The sequence below is a fragment of the Drosophila virilis genome, chromosome 3, assembly GCF_030788295.1.
Source record: "Drosophila virilis strain 15010-1051.87 chromosome 3, Dvir_AGI_RSII-ME, whole genome shotgun sequence".
Lineage (NCBI taxonomy): Eukaryota > Metazoa > Arthropoda > Insecta > Diptera > Drosophilidae > Drosophila > Drosophila virilis.
Genome location: NC_091545.1, coordinates 26,521,295 through 26,543,598, shown reverse-complemented (window position 1 = coordinate 26,543,598; position 22,304 = coordinate 26,521,295). Strand labels below are relative to the sequence as shown.

At 42.7% G+C, this 22,304-nt stretch overlaps 3 protein-coding genes across 4 annotated transcripts; 2 read left to right on the top strand and 1 right to left on the bottom strand.

Annotated features, from left to right (window-relative positions):
* The first annotated feature begins 928 nt into the window (after window positions 1–928).
* On the top strand, window positions 929–3,289 carry LOC6624073 (pyruvate kinase). Its single transcript, XM_002048621.4, has 2 exons — window positions 929–1,571; window positions 1,632–3,289. Exons 1-2 carry the CDS (start codon window positions 1,073–1,075, stop codon window positions 3,092–3,094), a joined length of 1,962 nt encoding a protein of 653 aa, XP_002048657.1. The 5' UTR covers window positions 929–1,072; the 3' UTR covers window positions 3,095–3,289.
* Als2 (Amyotrophic lateral sclerosis 2) lies at window positions 3,184–9,016 on the bottom strand. The gene is made up of 5 exons (XM_002048620.4): window positions 6,428–9,016; window positions 5,757–6,369; window positions 4,556–5,695; window positions 3,806–3,957; window positions 3,184–3,741 (listed from the first exon to the last, which is right to left on the bottom strand). Exons 1-5 carry the CDS (start codon window positions 8,739–8,741, stop codon window positions 3,518–3,520), a joined length of 4,443 nt encoding a protein of 1,480 aa, XP_002048656.1. The 5' UTR covers window positions 8,742–9,016; the 3' UTR covers window positions 3,184–3,517.
* A 260-nt stretch (window positions 9,017–9,276) lies between these two features.
* Window positions 9,277–14,091, top strand: LOC6622200 (interaptin). 2 transcript variants are annotated; one of them, XM_070208055.1, is made up of 4 exons: window positions 9,277–9,426; window positions 9,482–11,542; window positions 11,602–11,730; window positions 13,290–14,091. In XM_070208055.1, the coding sequence occupies exons 2-4, from the start codon at window positions 9,497–9,499 to the stop codon at window positions 13,527–13,529; spliced, it is 2,415 nt and encodes an 804-aa protein (XP_070064156.1). In that variant the 5' UTR covers window positions 9,277–9,426; window positions 9,482–9,496; the 3' UTR covers window positions 13,530–14,091. The 2 variants fall into 2 exon arrangements, with proteins under 2 accessions (XP_070064156.1, XP_002048655.2); XM_002048619.4 differs by having other exon boundaries at window positions 9,277–9,430.
* The last annotated feature ends 8,213 nt before the right edge of the window (window positions 14,092–22,304 follow it).

Below are 22,304 nucleotides of genomic sequence, written 5' to 3'. Positions count from 1 at the left end.
TGTCTGTCCGTCCGTCCGTATGTGTGAACGCAAGGATCTCAGAACCTAAAAGATCTAGAGGCTTGAAATTTGAGAGTAGTGCCTGCGCAATTCGAGTTTGTTTTCGATCATCGATAACTTACGTCGTTTCCAAACAATCGATAAGAATCGATACCGATATCCTGTTTTTTTTGGGTAATTTTGGTAAATAATAAGAGCTACAGCCATCAAACTTGACATAAAGCTTCTAAAATAGAATATATATATGCATTTGATGTTGGAAGAAGAGGGTTCAGTGTATCCCCTAGTCGGGAGCTCGCGACTATAACCTCTTACTTGTATTTTGTTATTTATATGGCATCCAAATGTGTGTAAATACCCATAAAAGTCCCGGACTATGCCTAAAAAAATCAGTTTCTTTAATAATTTTACAAAGAAGGCATCAAAAAATGTAATTATTATTGATCTGTATATACATAATGAGAGAAAAACTAACAGAGTCTAGGCATTAAAAGCTTCGAGATATGTCGATTGTTATCAATGTTTGAAAAAATTGATCTATCTTTTGCCATAAACATGAGCTTGAGTGCCGCTTGTTAAGTATTTCATGCTTTTTAGTTTCTGGGCCGAACAAGCAGACAGACGGATATGACTGGGCAGGAATGTAAAAACTGTATGGAGTCGGATCTGTTGCCTTCTGACTGATGCATAAACACACAGCTGTTACACCCTTTCTGAAAATTTCCAATAGACTCAGGCTTAAAGTATTTAAATGTTTCTTTGATTATGAATAATTTGAGTAGTTTATAATTTTACGGAAAACTTCAACGAAAATGTAAAGAAGCAAACACCTAAGCCAGTTTCAGCAAACAAAACTTAAGACCGACACATTTGTTGTGATATACATGTAACTATTTTCATTTTGATATGAAAATCAAATTTTTCACAACACTGATATTGTTCTCGAATTGAATATAAAGTATATAATATTTGTAAAACTATGTGCCTTACATCCAGTTGTGATCAGATATATGAGCTTTAATAGCTGTAGTTTTTTATTGTATTTGTTTTTGGCCAATTTGCTTAAATCAATATGGACGAATTGAAGGCAGACGTGCATGAGATATCCGAAACATCGAAAGATAACGAGCTCAGCATTAAACAGAAGACGGATGTCATTGAAAATATTTGCCAGCGACTCAAAGTGGTCGCGGTCGATGTGGATAAGGTACTCAGAGCTAAGGAGCTATTGTCTTCCTTGCAGCGGCGCAAGGCATTCATAGATCTGATCGGCCAGGATGATGATGGCAGTCTCCATAAGAATCCCGAGGACATGAATCGACTGACATCAATTCACAGTCTGAAAATAATGTCTTATGTGCCGGGCGTCGATAGCTTTAGCGACGATTTGCAAATGTACGAGAGCATTAGCGAGGATATATGCCAAATGCCCTTTGATGAAGAGCGTTGGGGTAATTTTTTTTCTGGCTACCAGATACTCAGCGTACCGGAAACCCTCAATACAAATGAGAACGGCAAGTGCATTGAGCTGGGTTGCGGGAAATGCGATGAGAATCTATATATGTATTTGCGTGAGTATATTGAATAGTGCAACACAGCTAAGGATTAAAAAATGGCATTATATAACTTAGATTCCGGCATACGCTGTTTCTTACTCGATCTTTTTCGTGGACCGCTGCGCGAAAATCAGGATATTATTGTGCAGCTACGTGAGGCCGAGATAGCTGTGTCGAAGGAGTTTGGTTTTCCTGTTGCCTCCACCATTATAGCCAAGTTGTCGCCGCGTCAACAATACACTGGCTATTTGGATATGGATGAGTGCGATAGCTACGAACTGAAAAGGGGTTACAGAACTATTCTGACTGCTGATCGCAATTATTCCCTGCACAGTAGAGCGGATATGATTTATGTAAACGCCCGTTTTCTGCTCGCCGATGTTCGTCAGTTTGATATCATTCTCATTGGGGAAGATATACAGTTGATGGTGCGCACCGTACGCCAGGATCATCTCAAATGTTGCGTATGCCGTGGGGGCACGCTGAGTTCCTTTATGCCGGTACTCTTCCCGGCACGCTGCAGCAAGTATCGCTTATCGTACGAGGAGGTGGAAGACTTAACATTTGCCCGCGAGGTGGGTATCAATGTGGTGGTATCCTATATTGCTGGCACTGTCCAGTATATAAATAATCTGGAGAAAGTCATGGCATCGCTGCAGTGTGAAAATCTCAGACTCTACGCGCGGGTCGTGCTGAACGAGATTGAGGGCTGCGATGGTGAACTGAACTGGGTCGCTGAACGCTACGATGGCCTGCTGGTTGAGCTGGCGGAGCCAGCTATAGTGCCAGATATTATGCGTATGTGTCCCAATGCCGAATGTCTCCTGCAGCTGACACGTAACGCCAAAAAGCCCATCTTACTTGATACCTGGCCCATAAATGAGCAGCATCTCCGCGTCGATCCCGCCCACTACTACTATATATTCTTTTATCCGGATAAATATGTGGTCAAGTGCCATCAGTCCCGTCAGGTCTTTTACTTCAGCTTCTGGCAGAACGCCATTTTCGATCAGATTCTGCCGGTGGCTCTGGCAAAGATGCCCCACTGCGACAGTTCGCATACCGGTGCCGATGGCCTAGCACGGGCCGTTGTTACCGCCTCCTTGGAGGTGAATGCCAAGGCCATTGTTGTCTGCGGCGTGACCACGCGTATGGTGCAGAAGATTTCTCACTTTCGCCCAAAAGCGCCAATTCTTTTTGTCAGTCACATGCGCTCCGCTGAGGACTATGTATCCCTGTATCATAATGTTACCATGCTTCCATTTCGCACCACCTACTTTGTCAACCATCGACGCAATGCTTTTCGCAAATCAATCCTTGCCCTTGCCTATTTGTCCTCACGCAAGATTATCGATCAAGGCGATCAAATCATATTGGTTTATAACTATTCGTCGGGGACAACATTCCCGGAAAAGTATCTTATCTATAAATTTGATAAAATTAACTTTGTGCAACACCTATCCGGGTCGCTGTTCCCACAGGATACAGAGTGTGTCTATTGCAATGATATGGAGGGCATTTATATATATACTCATTAGCAATTAGCACAAAAGTTAATCTTGGCTATAGTCATTGCATAAATTGAAGTTCCAGTGACAGAATTCAGATATTACAAAAATGAATTGAATTACTTGTTACGAGAAATCATGTATTGATTCGGAATGTGTTAATCTTAAATTGTTATCTAATATGTTGTATTATAGAAATATACATGTACATACATTATAAACAGATCGATACACTGCAAAAATCCTTCGACGACTGTACATTTAAATAACAAACCTAATCCTATGCCTATGAGGACAGTTGCACTTCTTTTTCTCTATATACAGGGTATATAACGTTTACGCGAATATTTTCTTACTTTGGTGTGCACGTGGCAATAAGCATAAATTAGCATTTAAATTGATCGTTGCATAAAAAGCCATAACAATTGTAACAAGGTTAATATGAGCTTGAGTTCAGGGCAGCCGCTGAAGCGCACGAATTGTTATATGCTCGTAGGCAGCCTTCAGGGTGGTATAGCAATAGCCAGCCATTCCATTCATTTCGGCCTGAAAATTGGGTCCACCCGTTAGATCATCGAGCAACGCCAGCTCAGCGCCCAAATGCGGCACAGCGGCACGCAGCATTCCCAGCATGGAGAGCGGTATCATGTTGTCCGCATTGAGTTGTGCGGCATTTGCTGCAATATAGTAGAATATAAAATGAATGGAGCGTAATTCGATAACTTACTTAATTATACTCACTTGCCATGGCATGCCCATATGCCTCCGATAGCAACTCCATGCTGCGCTGTATCACAGTCAACATATCCTGGGGACTAAATTTCTCCTGCAGCTGCTTCAGGGTCTGTACGGCCTCCTCGAATTTCGTGTCTAGCATGACAGCGTTGAGGCAACTGCAAATCAGATCAAGATTAATTAAATGAAAAGCAGTTAAATGTCAGCGGCAAAGACTTGTTTTTGGGTACATATACATATAGGTATGGTAAGACACTTTCTCCGTACAATCTGATAAGTATAACATTTAAACAAGCCCACAAATTATTTTGAACATTAGCCGTCAGTTCACTAAGCGTTTAAATGTAGTACACGTAGATTCAAGTTGCGAGGTTCGATCTTGAACTTATGATTTACTAATTTATACGAAATTTTGAATCAAATTTTGTAGCTATATGTGGCTGTTCACAGGTTATTATTATTATTATTTTTTTTTTTTTTTTGCAAACTGACAATTTTCATAAAAATTTCTCTTTTCATTTTTAGCCAGCTGGTTGAATTAAAAACTTGAAAAATTTAATTATCTGTAAAATTATAATTTTTCAATACAAAAACTATTAAAGCTGACCTTGCAATTTTTAAAGCAGGTAAAAAATGTCGTCTTACAACTAACACAAATTGTAGGACTTAAAACCTACCCATAAGTACATATATTGCATTCAAGCACGAAAAGACAGAAAATAAACAGAAATAAGCATTATTAATAAATTTGTTTACCTGTCATGACCAAGCAGCTGGACCAGCTCCTCATCGTTTAACTTCTCGGCATGGTTTAAGTTCTGTCTATAGATTTCATCCTTGCGATTGTATTTGTTGGCATACAGCACAAATAGAGTTGAGTAAATGCCCTCGGATAGCACCAATGGATAGAGAAGCGTTATGTGCGAGATCACCTCCCTGGTGCTCTCGAGATGGCAGTAATCCTCGGGCAAGGCGGGAAACATTTTACGAACAAAACGATACATACGCCTAGAAATAGATTCCCATTCGCGCATCGCCTGTTTGGCCAAAATGGACGTGGGCTTCACCTTCCAATATCCGTACGAGTAATGGAAACAATTGGCAATACGCTCATTTAGCGCATACAGCGGATGATAACGATCCTTGAACGCCTGCTCTAGATACAGCCTGATGCAGCTCACATCGTGTTCACTTAGGGTGGACGCCATACCAAAGCTTGGTACCTGCTCCAGCATTGTGCTGCTTGTGGAGGTTGTCGATGTTATGGAGCAGTTACTATTGTTTCTATGCTTGGATATGTTGTTATTATTGTTGTGTGCCACGCTGCCAAAACTGTTGCTCAGATTGCCCGGCACTGACTCTCCATTAAAGCTGCGATCCAGTAGACTTTCGTTCATACCAAAGCTTACCAAACTTCTTGTATCTATTGTGGAGTTATGTCCAATAGAAAGCAAGCTATCCGAACGTTGTAGACTGTCTAGTTTTCTGCATAACGTCTCTTGCGAGTGAATGCGACGCGGCGTCGAGCTGTTCAAGTCCAGTGCAGAAGCCTGTTTCCCAGATACCAACGAAGTCTGAGATATCGGGGTACTGTTCAATAAAGGCTGCGTAGCCGGCTTTGGTGGCAGCGGCAAACTGAGTAGAATATTATTGAAATAGTTGCCCGGCTTTGAGGCATCTCGAGAACGCTGCTTGTTCATATATATGGCTATGCAGCTCCACATCTGTGCCGTGCTCAGCGTTGTTTTTGTAGGTTTTTTGAGCGTTCCACCCAAAACGCTAGCCAAGGGGTTGTTGCAGCTGGCCGTGGCACTGCAATTGGCCAAATCCGCCTCAAAGTTGTTAAACAATGCGCGCCATTTGCGATTGTGGTCCACCACCATGCGCCCAAGTGTACTTTAATGAAGCGTGAATTAAGGATACTAGAGAATTACCACCCTGTGATAGACTTATTTACCTGGGAAATTTTGGAAAGCGTCGATTGAGCGCCAACTCTCCAGTTTGTATGCGCACCGTCTCCCAGCTACCACTGAGATGGCCAAACATTTTGTTGCCAATTAGCTCATAATTGTCATCGTCTTCCTCACTAGCGCCCAGCGCATTGCCAGCATCGCCGATGGGCATGTAGTATTCACCCCGGCCATTTGGTCCCTGGAGCGTAAGCTCACCCTCGTAGTAGTAATCATTTTCGAAGACAGCGACACCGCTGCCACAGAGATCGTCGGCCGCAAAATTGCCCTCAAAGTAGTCACCACGATTTGTGATGCAGCTGCCGGCTCCAGAGCGTTTGTTGTCCGCAAACATGCCCATATATTTGTCACCACTGACCAGATCCTCCAAAACGCCGTAGCCGTTGCGCGTGTTCGCCACGTACTCGCCCACATAAATGTAGCGATTATTGCGCATCATACCGTGACCGTGAAAGAGTCCCTCGTAAAAGTTGCCCTCATAAATCTCGCTGTCGTGGGCATCGCTGCCATTAAGCTCGTAAACGCCGTAGCCATGAAATCGGCCGTTCTTGAAGTTACCTACGTATACACCCGATGAGGGAATCACCATTTTGCCATAGCCTGCAAATATTTAATGAATATTGTATTTGCAATTAAATAATAATAGAAATAGACTCACCTTCGATGACGCCGTGGTGCATCTCGCCGCAATAGACACTGCCATCGGGATACTCCAAATAGCAGTTGCCATGCAGCACGCCCTTGCGCCAGGTGCCACAGGCCTTAACCCTGGCATACTTTGGATGCTCACGACTATATTCGTAGGCGGTGGAACGTACACTGGGCACTGGACTGCCCAAAGGGCGCCCCAAGGCGGTCACAATACTCGACTGTAGTTGATCAAGCCAAACCTTGCGAGACTCAGTCTTCTTGGTTATCAAACCAAAACTCTTTTCTGGCGTGATGATGCTCAGTTCCAGTTCGCCCTTCGACGAAACCCACAATGCGTTCAGTGGAAACGTGTGCAGCGCATGGTTGCCTAGCTGGCACAGAAAGTCAGAGAAGAGTATAAAACTGGGGCTGGACATGCTGATGCCAGGGTTGGTTAGTTTCAGCGGCACCAGGTTGGATGTGAGTATGACACGTCGTTGACGTTGCCTAAGGTGGGCAATGCGCGGCGTACACTCCTTGCTGCTCCAGAACTCTTTGGTATTGACGGCCAGTTCCTGGCTAATACAGCTCATGCGCGCAAACTCTGACCAGGCGACACGGTGTTCATCGTATTCGGGTTGGGTCTTCACCAGCAACTCCATGAACTGCATGAACAGCTGATAGATGCCAAACGGCTGCTGAAACAGGCGTGTTAAGTAGCTCTCCTCGCCCAGCTCCGCCAGCGGATTGTGAGTGCTTAATGGCGGTAGGCAGATGGCGGCCACCGCCTCGCCAAAGCCATTCACGGAGAGAACATCGCAATAGGCTCTCGTGTAGCTCTCAAACAGCTCGATATACTCACGATAGTAGCATATGAACAATATATCCGCCGGCTGCACGTAGTCCGCACGATAGAAGCCCTCGAGAGAATGCAATGTGGCCGCCACTAGGCACACAATGCGTTCCCAGTTGAGCAGCAGTGGCGCCAGTGCAGGCAACTCCCAAATCATTAACGTCTGCACCGCCTGGCGCTGCTTGAGCAGCAGCTGCAGCTGTGATTCCAGGTGACTGAGGAAGTAGTGATATTGCCGTTGGAATTGACGGCAATTCTGGAGTGTGTATCCACCGGCACAGTGCAGCAGGCGCAACTGTCGCGGCCAAGCGGCTCCCATTTGTAAATGCAGCACTGTCTGTGCATAGGTGCTTGACTGGGATTGGGCCAATGTCTGTATTCGCCCGGCGGCATTTAACAGTAACGTACGGTAATCGCCACAGGTGGCCTCAAGTGCTGTGTGCTGTTCCGGCGTTAGCTGCTCTGCCAAGCAGATTTCCATGGGTGAACTGAGATCCTCACCCAGCTGCTCTCGATTGTTGATGCCCCAGTGATAGAGGCGTCCGTCCAGTGTCCGTGCCACACTGTGCTGCCTGCCGGCGGCAATACTGCATACACCCATACCATCAAGTTTTTCGAGGCGTGCAACATGCGCGCGTCGTATATGATCCCCAGTGCCCAGGAGGCCACCATTGGAGGCACCAAAAGTAAAAAGTTGAGTGTGGAGCAGCGCATATCCCTGATGAAGTAAATGACGCGTGTTAGCCGCAAAGCTGCGCTCCGAACTGCCGCTGTGTAATGATTTCAGTGAGCCCCGTTCCTCTTGCATGTGCTCCTGCAGCTGCAGCACATCGTCAGCCAACTGATGCGGTGCCATAAGCAGTACGAAGTGCTCATCACCAGCGGCCAGGTCCAACAGCTGTTTACCCTCCTCGCAAAGACGTATGTGACGTGGCTGCTCAGCGTTAAACACCTCGCCGCAACTGCCTAGTACATAAGTGGCACCCCTGACACTGACAAAGACGACGCCCTGCTCGGAACAGCAAACGCGACGCATGCATACGCCCTCATCGTGCAGCTCGAGGGGATCAAAACTAAGTGTTTGCCAAGCATTCGGGCGATAGCTTCCTGCTATTAGTTGCCGTTGTACACTTCCATTGGCGAGCACCACAAACAGCTGCCGGCTGCCTCGACAAAAATCCACGTCAACAACGTCCGTGCGCAACAGGGTTAGTTCTAAAGTATGCACACTATGCGCCACTATCAGCTTGGCAGAGTACAACGATTGATCCGCCGTTAGCAGCAGAAGCCAGTTGGAATCAAATTGGAATGAATCCCCTGCCAGAGCCTCGTTTCCAACGTTGCACCTGCTACCCATGGAGCAGAGTCGTAATGCGGGCGACCGTGTGAGTGGCGGCACGCCCTTCCAATGCAGCTGCAAAGCGTTACCTTCGTAATAGATGATGAAGGCTTCACCATTGCAGCTAGCTGCTCCGCTGGAGCTAGACATGTTTCTTCTGCTGTGATTTGTTTTTGTTTGTGTTGTGAGGTTTCCTTTTGTAACACGCAGTTGCTGTTACACTAATTAATTCCTATTTACACATGGTAATTGCACTATGCCCAACTGCTTAATGCAGTTTAGGTGCACATTTTGACTATTTTTGAACTGATACTTAAGCGCGAATTGCTAATTGTTGAATGAGATTAAAATTTTAGCGCTTTCAAAAACTGGCAAATTACCAATAAGATTTTATTTGTGATGGTTTCGCGAGCAAGTGTGGCCGTAGCGTTTGAATGTTTATAATACCAATATCTGAAATAAAACACTACGTAGCAAAATTAGGTGCTGAAGAAAACTCTTACAATGGAGTATTGCCCCAAAGAATAAATTGAATGTATTTTTTGTCTGTATTGATAAAAATCATTGGATATATATTATCGCCAGCCCCTCGAGTAACAACTTTAATTGCAAAAACAATTTTAATATCTTGATCTATGGTATTCATTTTTCTTACGCATTTTAAAGTAAATCGAACATGGTCACATTGGTACCGCATTAACAGCTGCGCAGCTGGCAAAAATTGTTAATTTGTTGTCTTTTTTGTTTACAGCAACGAATATGTAGTTGATTCCCCCGTGTGCTTACCATTTCAAAACTAACCTTTACAAAAATATTTTGGCACACACCAAGATCAGCTGGTGAGCATAAGTAATGCTTGAGTATTCGACCTTAACTTAATATGTTTGTAGATCTCGTGCAAGGCCATGGACTCTGGCAGTTCAGGGGGCGTAGCGCAGGCAGATGATTCTGGCCTTTTCAGTTGCAGTAGTGATGTAGAAGATGCAACTCATCATTCTACGACAGGGCAACAGGATAGAGTGCAGGAGGAGGATGAGGCTCCGCCGCACGAAGCACAGGAGTCGTTGTTTCTGGTCGCACAAGAGCTTCGAAAATCGCGTAGCGAAGTGGAACGTCTAAGCAAGTCGGAACAGTGGTATAAACAAGAACTGCAGTCACAAAAACACAGCCGCCTCGAAACTCTCGAGCGCCTCTATGCCCAGGAGCGAAAATACATGCTGGAGAATCAGAAACTACAACAGGAGTCGCAACGCCTACAAGCAAAATATGCTGCGCTCGAAATTTGTAGTCTGTCGGCAGACGCTATTATAACGAGCCCAGCCACGTCGGCAACTGCGCAGCAAAGCGGCACGGCGGATACTTTCGAATCGTTTGAGGCGCAACAACAGCAGGCAAGGCTTATGGATCAACGTCAGCTGACCGAAGTGCTACGTAAGCAAAAGAAAGAACTACTAGCAGACATAGAGCGCCTGAGTCTAGAGAATGATAGCAAACAGCTGCAATTGCAGCGGCAGTTGGCCGGTGTTGAGTTGGAGAACAAACACATGACGCGACAGTGCAAGCAACTTATCGAAGAACATCGACAATTGGCACACAAGCTGGAACTGAAGGCGACCACGCTACGCAGTGTCACTGCCGAGCGGGAGCAATTGCGCCAGGTCATTGCAGAGCTTAACGAAACGTTGCAAACACAGGAGCAGCTGCTTGCTCTAAAAGAGCGTGAATTCTTGGACTTGAAGCAACATTATCAACGTAAACTGAGCAACGAGTGCAGCATCGATGCCATGCACAATTATAGCATGGCATTTCATGGCGAGATCATTGCGAAGACCAGCGAAATAGCCAGCCTAAAACACGCACTTCTCGAGCTGCAAACGGAATTGTTGCTTATGTCGAAGCTGCAGGCACAGAACGAGGAACAGCAGCGGCAACTGGAGCAATTGAATTTCCAGCTGGAGGCGCAACAGTTGGAGCAGACGCTAAAAAACGCTCAACTAACGGATCTGACAACAGAGAAAGCAGTAATCACCAGACAGCTGCAGGATTCGCAGCAAACAGTTCAAAATTTAGAACAACAGTTTAAGCAACTTCAAAAGCAATACGCGGAGATGTGCACCAAATGTGACCATACCAAACGGCAGCTGGAAGTGCAGCAGACCCAAAACGATGAGCAGAAGCAGCAGCTAAAGAAACTGCGTAAACAGTTTCAGCTTTATGTGTTGCAATTCAGTCAGCTAAGTGATGCAAAGGCCAAGTTGGAGGAGCAACAGCAACAGGCTCAGACCAAACAGCTTGTCAGTGAGGGCACCCAAACGATGACTGTTCAACCCGTGTTGGAGCAGCGCATTGAGACACTGGAGCAGCAGCTAATAGCAGTCAACAAGCAAAAACAGCAAACAGTTTCATTGTTGCAGCAACTGCTGCAACAACAAAATGAAAAAATTAGAAATACCCATGAAATGGAGGCCGATTGGAGGCAGCTGCTCGAAGCGCTGCAGGCCACACAGAAAATGGAGCAAGAAATGGAACTGCAGCTACAGCAGAAATCTGATGAGCTGCAGCATCTTAATAAGCTCTTCGCGCAACAAAACGAGGAGCTGCAGCAGTTGCAGCTGCTAAGTCGAGCACATGAAACCAAGAACAGCAACGAACTGCATAAACTTAAACAGGCACAAGTCGCTGATGCGGTTAATCTAAACCAACTGCAGGCACAAGTGCAGGCGCTTCTAAAAGAGCGCGAATGTGCCTCTAGAAAACAACACAGCACCCTGCTGCAAGTGCTAGAAACGGAAACGGGTCGCAAACTGCACCATGTGAAGAATTGGCCGCAGCTGACGAAAATGCTGCGACAAGAACTACGCGCAGCAAAAGCTGCTATGGATTTGCCTATCCTTAAAATGAGGCTAGCCAAAATTGGTGGCAGATACGAACAAGCGCTGTCCAGGATCAAAGTAAGCAATTTCGTAATCGTAATTCCTAAGATTGTCAATTTTTCTCACTACTTCCAAAGGTTTTAGAGCAAACGCTGGCCGCCGAAAGAGTTCGCTTCGAGGTTTCAGATTTAGGAAAATCAACGACGAATTCCACACCATTGGAACCGGCGCATGAAGTTGCCAACCTGATTGATGACTATAAAAAGGTAGGCGACGAATATTTTCTATATATGTAAAATAGGGGTAACTTGTTCCCAGCTCTGAATAGCCTTAACATACATTTACATAATTAAAAGTGATATTACCTAGCGCACGAGTATTTTATGTATGAGTGTGTGTTTTATGTTCTATGTACAAATCATTGAAAAACAAATCTGGAGGGTAGACTGAGTGTTTCAGAAAGACAATAGAATAAAATGTGTTTAGAAAGGGAGATCGAATGAGAATGCAAAGAGTATGACAAACGTTTAATTTTATTATTAATATCATTATTTAATATCAATCTTAACAATTGGATAAAAATCTACAAAAGAGCTTATATGCATGCGTACACAGTAATTGCTTCATACAATCATACATAGAAATATACTTTATACATACATCCATATTCATGCATGAATTCATGCTTACATAAATACCTACATGCATTCCTAACCAAGTACATACACATAAATGCCATTTCACAAAACACTAATAATAATAATGTAACTCTCAATTTACTGTCGAATTTAGAAGACTTGCAAGGCCAACTTGAATTCATGAGTATCGATGGGGACGACATTTAAGGAGGGGTATATATTAACACTAGCGGGTATAGCCCGGCCTTGCCGTGGCACTTATGGTTTAAAATCAATGTTCTCGAATAACTTTGAAAATGATTTTGACACTGAGCGGACAGTAAATAAACTACTCTCATACAAACGTTTTCCGTCGTTGTATCACTGTTTCGAATGGAATTTCCCAAATAGCTAAAACTCGTTTTCATGATATTCATATATAAAGCTTTGAAAATAAGTTTGATACAAATCGGACACTGCTTAAAATTCTCAAAAAATCACTTTAAAATACACTTTCCACCGAAAGAATTTAGATTTTGCGAAAAATGTGAAACACGTCTCAAATGATTTTTCATATAGAGCTTTGAAAATGAATTTGAGCGCGAAACGTCACCCACCCAATCTTTGACCCCCATTTCCACCAAAGGGGAATACATTTTTGGAATAGTGTGAAAAACCCCTAAAATGAATTTAAACAAAGAACTTTGAAATTGAGTTTGAGGCCAATCGGCTGGTAAACAAAAAAGTTTCATACAAAGTTTTTTCGCGATTTTTCCATACTTGCGGGTGGAATTTCCCGAAACCCCGTCCTCACGTGCACCTTCATGATAAAAGGTAACTACAGTGAACATTTCAGCTTCCTAGCTCTTACGGTTTGGGCTGTGCCTTGATCACCAATCAGTCGGTCAGTCAGTTAGTCAGGATAAACAGATTTATATATAGAGAGATTTAGTGCAGCAAAAAGTAAACTTAGTCTGCATTTAATAAAAAAGTACTGAGTACATATATACAAGCTGTGTACATATCTACAAACGCTTACAAGCAAAGTAGATAACCTACCCACAGCTTAATTACAATAAATTGTTTAAAAATGAATGTTAATTATTTTATGTCTTAATGTCGAAATTATAACCTTTGCCCCTTGGACTAAGTCCATATCTTATTTTTTAAATTCTAAAGAATATTTAATAAAATATTATTTTCTGTAGCTCATTCAGCAAACTGCACAGGAGACTGGTCGTCCGCGCAACAGCTATATATTGGAGCTAATTGAGCGCAGTCAACGTAGCCAGCCAAATTTGTGCCAATTAAGCGAGGGCGTAGCCGCTTGCCGTAAGGATGTGCTGGATCTCAATAAGTTGCTAGCCGATATGGAGGTAACCTCGGCACGGCAAGAGGCCGTGCCATCATTGATGGAAGAGCTGCGCGCCGTGGCCGAAAAAATTTGAGCCGCAAAATGTCAGGCACATCCCTTAACGTAGTCATTAGAATAATTAGCAGATTTGTGTTTAGCTTCATTTTTTTTGTCGTATTACTTAATGTACTTAAATTGTTTTCTCTGTTTTTTCTGTTGTTGTCTCTCCAAAAGCAATTATTTATGTTTGTTAATCTTATTGTTTGAAATGTGCAACTCTTTGAATATGTCATGTAAAACAACATGAATAGCCCACCTAATTGCTAAACACACTAACTAGTCCTACTGTTTTGGTTTAATTCAAAGATGGTTTACATTTCCAATTAAATTAAATACATTCTGAAGCCATATATTATTAATAACCTGAACTATTAAAATGAATCAAATATGTCAGATTTTGTGTAGATAATTTAAAATCTCCAACATTTATAACCTTTTCTAAGTCAAATCGAAATTTTTTTCGAATGATACCCACATCATATTTAAAATACCGTTTAAGGGAACTTGAGGAATCGCCAAATTTTATTCACTCAACGACTTAACTAATAGTGTAATTCCAATGAGTTTTGATGTCCCGAATAATATGTTGTAAATTATGTGTATTTTTGTATTATCTTTAGTTAACAAAATTAGTAAGAAATTATTCAATCATATATATATACATATATATAAAATAAAAATATTTATATGAGAATAGAAAATTTGATATCTTTAGATGCTTTCGAATAAAGCTAAGGCACAAAAGTTGAAAAGCCCTAGCCGTTGACTATGTTTACAATTTAAATTTAAGCGGCGGTGGCGGCATTGTTTTATATATAAAGCTTGGTATTGTCAACGCCTGGTCCTGGGTATTGCCATTGGTAGTGGCTAAGGTTGTGGTCCAGGTAACATAGTTGCAGCGGCCACTTGGGTATTGATAAATGCGTTGAAGGCTAAGCGACCGCCCAGTAGATTTGCACCCAAACGTCGCCTTTCCGTCTTTCTGGCAGGGCACAATCGTTGGCCAAATTCAATTGGCGCAATTTTTCATCGTTCCTAGTGCCTTGAAGGGAAACCGCGGATCCTTTGCTGCTGCTGCAGCTGTTGTTGTCTATTGTGCCTGTTGCTGTTGTTGTTGCACTGGCAATTGTTCTCCGCGGCGGCTCAAGGTTGTTTATTTTGAAAAATCACCAACTGCTAAGAGATGCCCGGTCCAACATCGTGGCCGTGTGGCGGCCTGGGATTTAATTCAATGCTTGGACATTTATAAATTGCACTCAATTTATACACAACACGAAAGCGTGATTTTTACATTTTTACAATCTGGTGAATAATAGATCAGCTTCGCATTATTGCCGACCGCTTGTTATTGCCCTTTGCCACAGTGGGTATTCGCACTTTTGACACTATGTCGTCTGAAAATATTTTAATTTTAATGCCACTGCAAAATTACCTTTCTTTGCGATTCGCATGAGCTCAACTAATACTAAGTGGGCCTTGATATCATAGCTAATTTTTGCACTTTCTTATCCACAATCCCAGTTACACTCGCACTTTAAGCCTATTTAAATGACATTTAATCCAGTATTACTAAAATTCATAAAAAACGCATAGAAAGTCAATAATCACGCTATGCTTACGGATGTTACAAATTAAAGGACCTTGCTTTGGATTCGGTTACTCATTAAGCTTCATAAAGGAGAGTTTTAATGAGAGGGTTTATGAAACTAATTAATTACACTATAACTTTGACATTTTACGTGCGTTCATTCGTTAAAGTCCTCAACATTGTTTTTGACTGTTTAGGGTTTAATTCCAGCAACATTTTAACACAAAGATGGCTGCCATCGATTGGTGTTCACCAAGGGTATCAATTGCTTCGATGGAGAGTGCTTTTTGCTGTACATGTCTACACGGATTGGGGGATCGGGCATTGGTCGGGTCGCTCATTAAATTGGTTCTGGGCAAACACTATGGCCATAAACATTTAATTCTCACCAAAGCGATTGATGCGGTTCGCAGTCGAAGGGTCGTCGGTCGTCTGGCTGCAATGCTACTCCCAAATTGCAAATGCGACTTGTTAACCTTGAAACTAAGCGGGCAAACGGACAGACAGACGGACAGAAAGCTGGCCAAGTGCCTGGCAGGAACAGCAGCCAAGACCCCAGCGCAGTATGAGGCATTTAGTCAGACGTCGTCGTTGTTGTTCGTCTGCCGATCACTCGTTTGTCTAGCTGCGGCAGTCCTCCAACTCTCGCGTCTTCTGGCTGATGCAGCTCCAACCTCAGCCTAGTACACAAGTATATTGAATAATGCGTTTATGGGCAGATGAATGACACTTCATACAGGCGGTTGTCTGTTCTAGCTGGGCCCTCCTGCCACCTTCCTTTTGCCTTCTTCCGCTTTCCGCCTTCCGCCAACCGCCTGGCATCAGCCACCAGTCACCAGCCACCCGTCTGTGGTGGTGGCCAAATGGCTTGAGCTGCATTTCTCATGCGTAAACTTCGGCCCCAGGCGGCGGAGCAGCGAGTTACTATTCGTCATATGTGCCTGGGCCATGTCAGTGCTGTGTTTGAAAGAAATTCGTTTAAATTGTCAATTGTCTGGGATCTGTGCCCCTCAAACTGGTTTCCAGCCACTCCTAATGAGGCGCATCAACGCGGGGCAGCACAACAAAAAAAAATAAATAAAAATAAGTAAATAAAAAAATACAAATGCAAAAAAAAGTAAATAAAATAAACGAATCCAAGCCAAAACCCTTTTAGCATTCAGCTGCGACGGTGGCCACGGTGGCTGCTGTGCGTTTGCATTTAGCAGGCAAACTACATTAAATTCAACTTACCAACACACGCATTCATGCACACACACACATACATACAGACAGTATGCACATATAAACTGCAACTTTAGTGGCTGTGTGATTCTGTGATTCGGTTTCTGACGCTGATGCGGCTTCTTGTGCCGGGTGTTGCAATGTCATTCGTTGCATTTTATGCACTTTTTGCACTTTACGGCTAGAGGATCGTGAACTTGGCGCTGCCCATAAATAAACTTGTATCTTTGAGATACAAAAAATAGTCGTAAAAAAATCTGCAAATAACCCCAAACCAAAAGGCACTTGAACTTTTGAGCTTTTAGCTAAATGCGCCCATTAGACCAGCTTGATGGCCAGAATCGACCAGCCGAGGCCAGGCCAGGCCAGGCCCTACCAGACCAGACCAGAAGAGACCAGAAGCAGCAGACCATCTTCATTTGGCTTAAACTACGAGCGGTAAACACACATATGTAAAGCGGCAATATTAAATTTTATATTTAGCGCACGTTTTGAGCCTTTGCATACAATGGTTGGCACCACAGGGGGAACTGGCAGACCGAACAGAACAGATCTCTTAAAGATGATTTGGATTAGCAGATGGAAACCAAAGGAAATCGTGATTGAAGCTTTAAATAGAACAGCGATCAAAGACGCTTAAACTAAGCTGATGACTTTTCAACCATTTAATTGCCAGATCATCGGGCATATCAAAGGATAGAAGAACAGAAAACATTAAATTTGTAAAATATTATTATTTTTATTAGTTAACAATTAACAAATTATAGGCTTGGCCATACATTCACTTTCTTTTTACATAACTTACAATTAAAGCAGCCTTTTAGACGCCCTCTCGCGTTCTCATCTCGTACTCCTCTCAACAACTCAATCACAGAATCCAACAACAACCCAATGAACTTGCATATCATCGCTTGAGGCACGAAACAACAAAGATATATTAAAAAACAACAACACAAAAACACACATTTCAATCTTCTTAACGCTGCTGAAACAATTTGGCCCAATTCAATACAATCATTCCAAAGCATTTGAAGTTCAACTACACACGAAAAGGCGTCCAAAATAATTGTCTGTGAATAGAGAGATGAGTCGGTAGCCATTTCACTTTGGATCATAAAAAACAATTACGTAGTCTCTACATCGTTCATTATTGCGTAATGCTCTTTCTCAGACTCAGAGCCACATGGGCATATGCTTATCTGTGTGTATTGTGGCAGGCTCTAACAAATTTAACTTTCTACTTAATGATACTTTCAGTTTATTTTGAAATCGATTGTTGTGCATTCCATACAGTTTTTTAATGCATTTGATAAAGAAAACTTATCAAAAATATTAATTAAAATAGATGCGATTCCTGCCCTCTTTTCGTGACTCCCATTTCTGGATTACTTAACTTTCATAGTGTTTTTCGACTAAAAGGGTATTTGAGCTTCAGCTAGATGCTTTTACGTTAACTTCTGTGCTCGTCACTTTGCTGGGATTATTTAATCAATGGGGCTCGTACATAAAAGGGCATGAGAGCAGCTCGAATGATACTAGAACGTACGCTCAACCACAGAAGCAGAGGCAGGTACATTGATCTCGCGCCACTAAAAGAAAACCGTTAAGATTCATAGATACGCAGGCAAGAATTCAATGACCCAACAACATTTTCGGGCCATTGTGTTGATTACGTCAAATGGGGCTGGCGATCTGGGCGGCATTTGCTCTCGTAATGCATTAACACTGCTCAAGCCGCCCAAGTCAATGGCAAATCTCGTTACTTGAAATGCGCTCCCTGGCGTTGGTCTCTGGCTGCGCATGCAAATGCCGCAGTCACAGTTGCCGACGCCGTCGCCATATGAGCTGCAGCCGAAGGCGAATGGGCCCTGTCCGTGGCCATGCAATTTAGTCAAAGGCCCTAACGGCATTTGAGCCAAATGCGTTTACGCATCCGCTATAAACTTGTATATGCCGGCTTGCCGGTTCTAAGCTTAGGTGTTGCTTGGTTTGGTTTGGTTTGCGTTGCCTGGTTAGTTACGTGGCTGGTTAGTTGGTTGTGCTTGCTCGGTCTGTCGGTCGCCAGAACCAGTTATAAGAGCTATAAGCAGGAGCATGCGACAAATGCCGTCCAAGTCAACTGTGACTTCCTTCAGGATGGGACGCGACAGGCACGACACATAGTTAGAGCGACGTCTCTCTGGGCACTCTGTGGTACTGTTAATTGGACTTACACTGGCACGCCCGTTCGGCATGTCCCCCCCCCAGCTTCCCGTCCCCTGACTGGCTGCCCATCAGGCTGTGCGTGGCGCACTTAAACGAGGTTAACTGTACTCACTGCCCAGTCAAACGGGGCAATATGCTTCCCTCTTGCCTCAAATTTAATTTTAACTTACGTCAGCTGTGCTCCAGCTCCGGCTTCGGCTTCAGCTCTAGCTCCAGCTTCAGGGCTGCGGCGGTCAATGCACGCATTACCAGTTCTGCTCAGCTTATCAACAGCCGATCGCCAGACCAGCTTTAACTCTATCTCCGATCTCTCTCCTATCTGCAGCTCCAACTCCAACTTCAACTCCGTCTCCATCTGCATTGGCCCACCAAGCCCATCAAATCAGCAACGTGACGCTGCCCTTAGGGCCCATAACAGTGTTATGGACATTCCCTGTGGAACTTATATATAACACGGCCATAACATTTGCACCGCAATAATAGTAGTAATAGTAACAGAGAGTGCCTGAAGTGGCTCGGCGGTTGTGGCATCGCTTCATTCATCCAAGGATAATGTTACAGTTAATGCTACGGCCAACTAAGTAATTTAATTTGCAACAGCAACCACAGCAACGCCGAATTGTTATAAAGTTACCAAAAAAAATGTATATATTTGTATATATAAAGATAAATAAAAATAAGAGACAAGAAAGAATGGCATCTTCGACGCACAGAAGATTAAATACTCTTCTAGATAAATTCTCTACCGAGAATTCCCCCTCTGACATAGTGATACGATCTAAGACCCACATAAAACCGACTACGACAGAAAGACCGACCTATTCACTTAGTTGACGATACCATAATACTAAGCCTAGTTTACATAGAAGCAGACAGACTTACAGACATGGCTATGTCGACTCGACTGCTGTTACTGAGAGGCAATATTAAGACTTTGTAGATTGAGTGATACCACCTTTAATGCGTTGCAAATTACATGACAACATTACAATACCCTCTACAAGAGCATAACAATCAAAGCCCATACAAACAAATTGACAGAACTGCGGACTGCAATGCCTGAGGTGATTTTTGCGTCTCGCTGGATCAAAGCTGGAGATGAGCCCAAAAGGTGATCGTTGCCAGAGCTTTGTTTAAATATCTAACATTATGTTCTGGCTCATAAACTGACGATTTTAAAGCCAATAACAACAAACAATGAAAAACGTGCGAAATAACAAGGAGCCAACTGGCCATAAACCAGCAAAAGTCCAGTTAAATGTCTTCAAAGATCATTCAAATACCCCTAAAGTCAGGCCAAATCAGTAAAATTGTTAGAAGAGCCGCTGGGAAATAACTGGGAATGTTTAAAGGCGTATTTTATGAAGGCTGTTATGGCTGTTCAGGTGTTGGCATCTCAGGAGTTCGTACCGACGCTACCAGAGACTTTCTTTAAAAATGTTCGTTGGGTTTCTACTTTTAAAAATAATAAAAGTTGTTAATTAATATATATGGCCTGCAAACGAAAATGTGCTTAGCTATTCCCGTTCAGGCAAATGCGGCCTGTTCTGAGCTAATTATTTTTTTTGACTATTTATTCTATATTCTATATTATTTTTTCTGATCAAGATTATTATTTTTTTGCTATTTTTATTCGTGTTAAATTATATTAGTTATCAAGAAAATATATTTAATTTTGTAAATAAAATCGAATATATAAAATAAATCAATCGGTAATTTATGCATAATTTTGACATAGTTTTATTTTATCGCGAAATTATGAAATTAATAGTTTTAAAATATAATTTTTCCAAAAAAGGAAAATGCTAAAAAGAAGAACCCTTAATTTTTGATCTCTTAATATTAAATCTAATAAATTATCAAAAAAAAAAAAAACGCTCTAAATTAGAATGGAATGATTGTCATTTTGGCGAGAATCTGTTTTGCTTGCGCAGGTTAACTCTATATATAATCAAAAGCGCCTTTTTTAATAATAAAAATATTTGTGATATATTAAGATTTCATTGAATAGCCTACCCTAAAGATCATATCTCATAATCGTGCTCTACTTCTGTTACCTGGAGCAGATCTGGTAGCATTGCGCATCTCTGACAGGAACCGTCGCATCGCGTCGTCCATCGTCCTCCACGCCGCGCCCATTGCAATGATCGGTAAGAGCATTTGAGGCAAGTCGTGTTGCCCCATTACGCCATAAAGCGTTACCAAATGCCATTTGCACGTGAATATTGGCACGCCCCTGGGTTAAAGAAATGCAACACAGATAGGAACAGATCAAATTGGTGCTCCATATTGCTGGGTGAACGATGGACGATGGGCGATGGGCGATGAGCGATGAGCATAGCTGATAATGATGATGGGCATGGTGAAATGAAATTGTTGCTTTCGATTTTGGCTAATTGCAGAGTCCATTGAAATGCCTACTTAGGGCTAATTGGTCCCAGCGGAAGCGGCGCCGAGACATGGACAAACATTTCACGCTGTGCTGTCATAGATGTTGTAATTGATGCCGCCGCTGTGCCATGTCACAGATGTCAACCAGCTGGCCAGTATATAAAAGCGATTGGAATATATCAGACCCAGGAACAGACCAAGACCAAAACCAAGACCAAGACCAAGACCAAGACCCAGACACGGGCACAGACACAGACTGAGAGTCAGAGTTGGAGTCGGACCTAGGAGCAGATAAAAAGGACGGCAAATCTAACAACTTTGATTGACTTGTGATTTGAAGGCGCGCCTAATTGAAGCGAGGCCAGCTAGCTAGCTAGCCAGCCAGCCAGTGAATGGATCCGGACCGGAGATCGAGACCAAGACTAAGACCGAGACGCAGACACTGACATGCCTTGGAGACTGGACACATGGACACATGACACTGTCTTTCTGTCTCTCACTGTGTTGTTGTCGGTAGCACTGGCAAAATGTTCGTGAGAAATGTCATTAATACGAACGACGTGTTGTGGATGTGGTTCTAGTAACTATTCAAGTACTACGTATGTGTCCATCTTCAGGCAGCAGCAGGGATCTCCACTCCATGTGCTGCATTGTTGCACTTAATTAATGCGAGGCTGCAAGCCTGAAGTTCACTTCATGCCGCTCTATACACGCCCTCGGCAATCGTGTGTGTATGTGTGTGTGTGTATTGCCATATAGGGTCATATGATAGGCGTTGGTCATGTAATGGAATTGCTATAAGGCACTTACACTTAGAACCTGGCGATAATAGCTTAACATCAACGTTTACCAACTGGCACCCAATTGCAATCGGCTGGCAAAAGCGTTAAGAAATTATTTGAAACATGCAGCGGCGCTGCTGCATTGGCATCCAATAAGATACCACCATGCAACGTATATATAAATATATATATAAGTAGAAATTTATATATAGTCATACATTTTTATATACAGAGAGAAAAACGGCAAGCTTATGAGAAGAACTTTCGTAGTTGATTCCAAAATGAAAATGTCTTAGGTGTATAAGATCCAATCAAGCAAAACATTATTGAAATAAATTAAAATTGAAACTTCTTGAATAAATTGATCGGGAACTGCAAATCAGTTTGGCTTTATATAAATTTGTCCACAGCTTAAACTGGAACTGTTTTAAAGACAGGCTGAGCTGTGAAAGTTTTTAATAAGGTGAAAAAGAAGATTATTTAAGTTGTGGCTGCATCAAATTGAGCGGATGTCCTTACATTTATATATAAAAAACTATAAAAACAAAAGCACTTAATTCAAGCTATTTTATACTCAAACAGTTATACTTAGAATAAGTATTTTATGTCTGAATCAAGT

What these genes read in the sequence shown, in the direction of transcription:
- LOC6624073 (XM_002048621.4), top strand. Translation starts at nt 1,073, where the DNA reads ATGGACGAATTGAAGGCAGACGTGCATGAGATATCCGAAACATCGAAA. An exon ending in GAATCTATATATGTATTTGC is followed by an intron (nt 1,572 to 1,631) that starts GTGAGTATATTG and finishes TATATAACTTAG; the next exon opens with ATTCCGGCATACGCTGTTTC.
- Als2 (XM_002048620.4), bottom strand. Translation starts at nt 8,741, where the DNA reads ATGTCTAGCTCCAGCGGAGCAGCTAGCTGCAATGGTGAAGCCTTCATC. An exon ending in CAGCTGCTTGGTCATGACAG is followed by an intron (nt 3,958 to 4,555) that starts GTAAACAAATTT and finishes TCTGATTTGCAG; the next exon opens with TTGCCTCAACGCTGTCATGC. An exon ending in ATATGGGCATGCCATGGCAA is followed by an intron (nt 3,742 to 3,805) that starts GTGAGTATAATT and finishes ACTATATTGCAG; the next exon opens with CAAATGCCGCACAACTCAAT.
- LOC6622200 (XM_070208055.1), top strand. Translation starts at nt 9,497, where the DNA reads ATGGACTCTGGCAGTTCAGGGGGCGTAGCGCAGGCAGATGATTCTGGC. An exon ending in AAGCGCTGTCCAGGATCAAA is followed by an intron (nt 11,543 to 11,601) that starts GTAAGCAATTTC and finishes CTACTTCCAAAG; the next exon opens with GTTTTAGAGCAAACGCTGGC. An exon ending in TGATTGATGACTATAAAAAG is followed by an intron (nt 11,731 to 13,289) that starts GTAGGCGACGAA and finishes TATTTTCTGTAG; the next exon opens with CTCATTCAGCAAACTGCACA.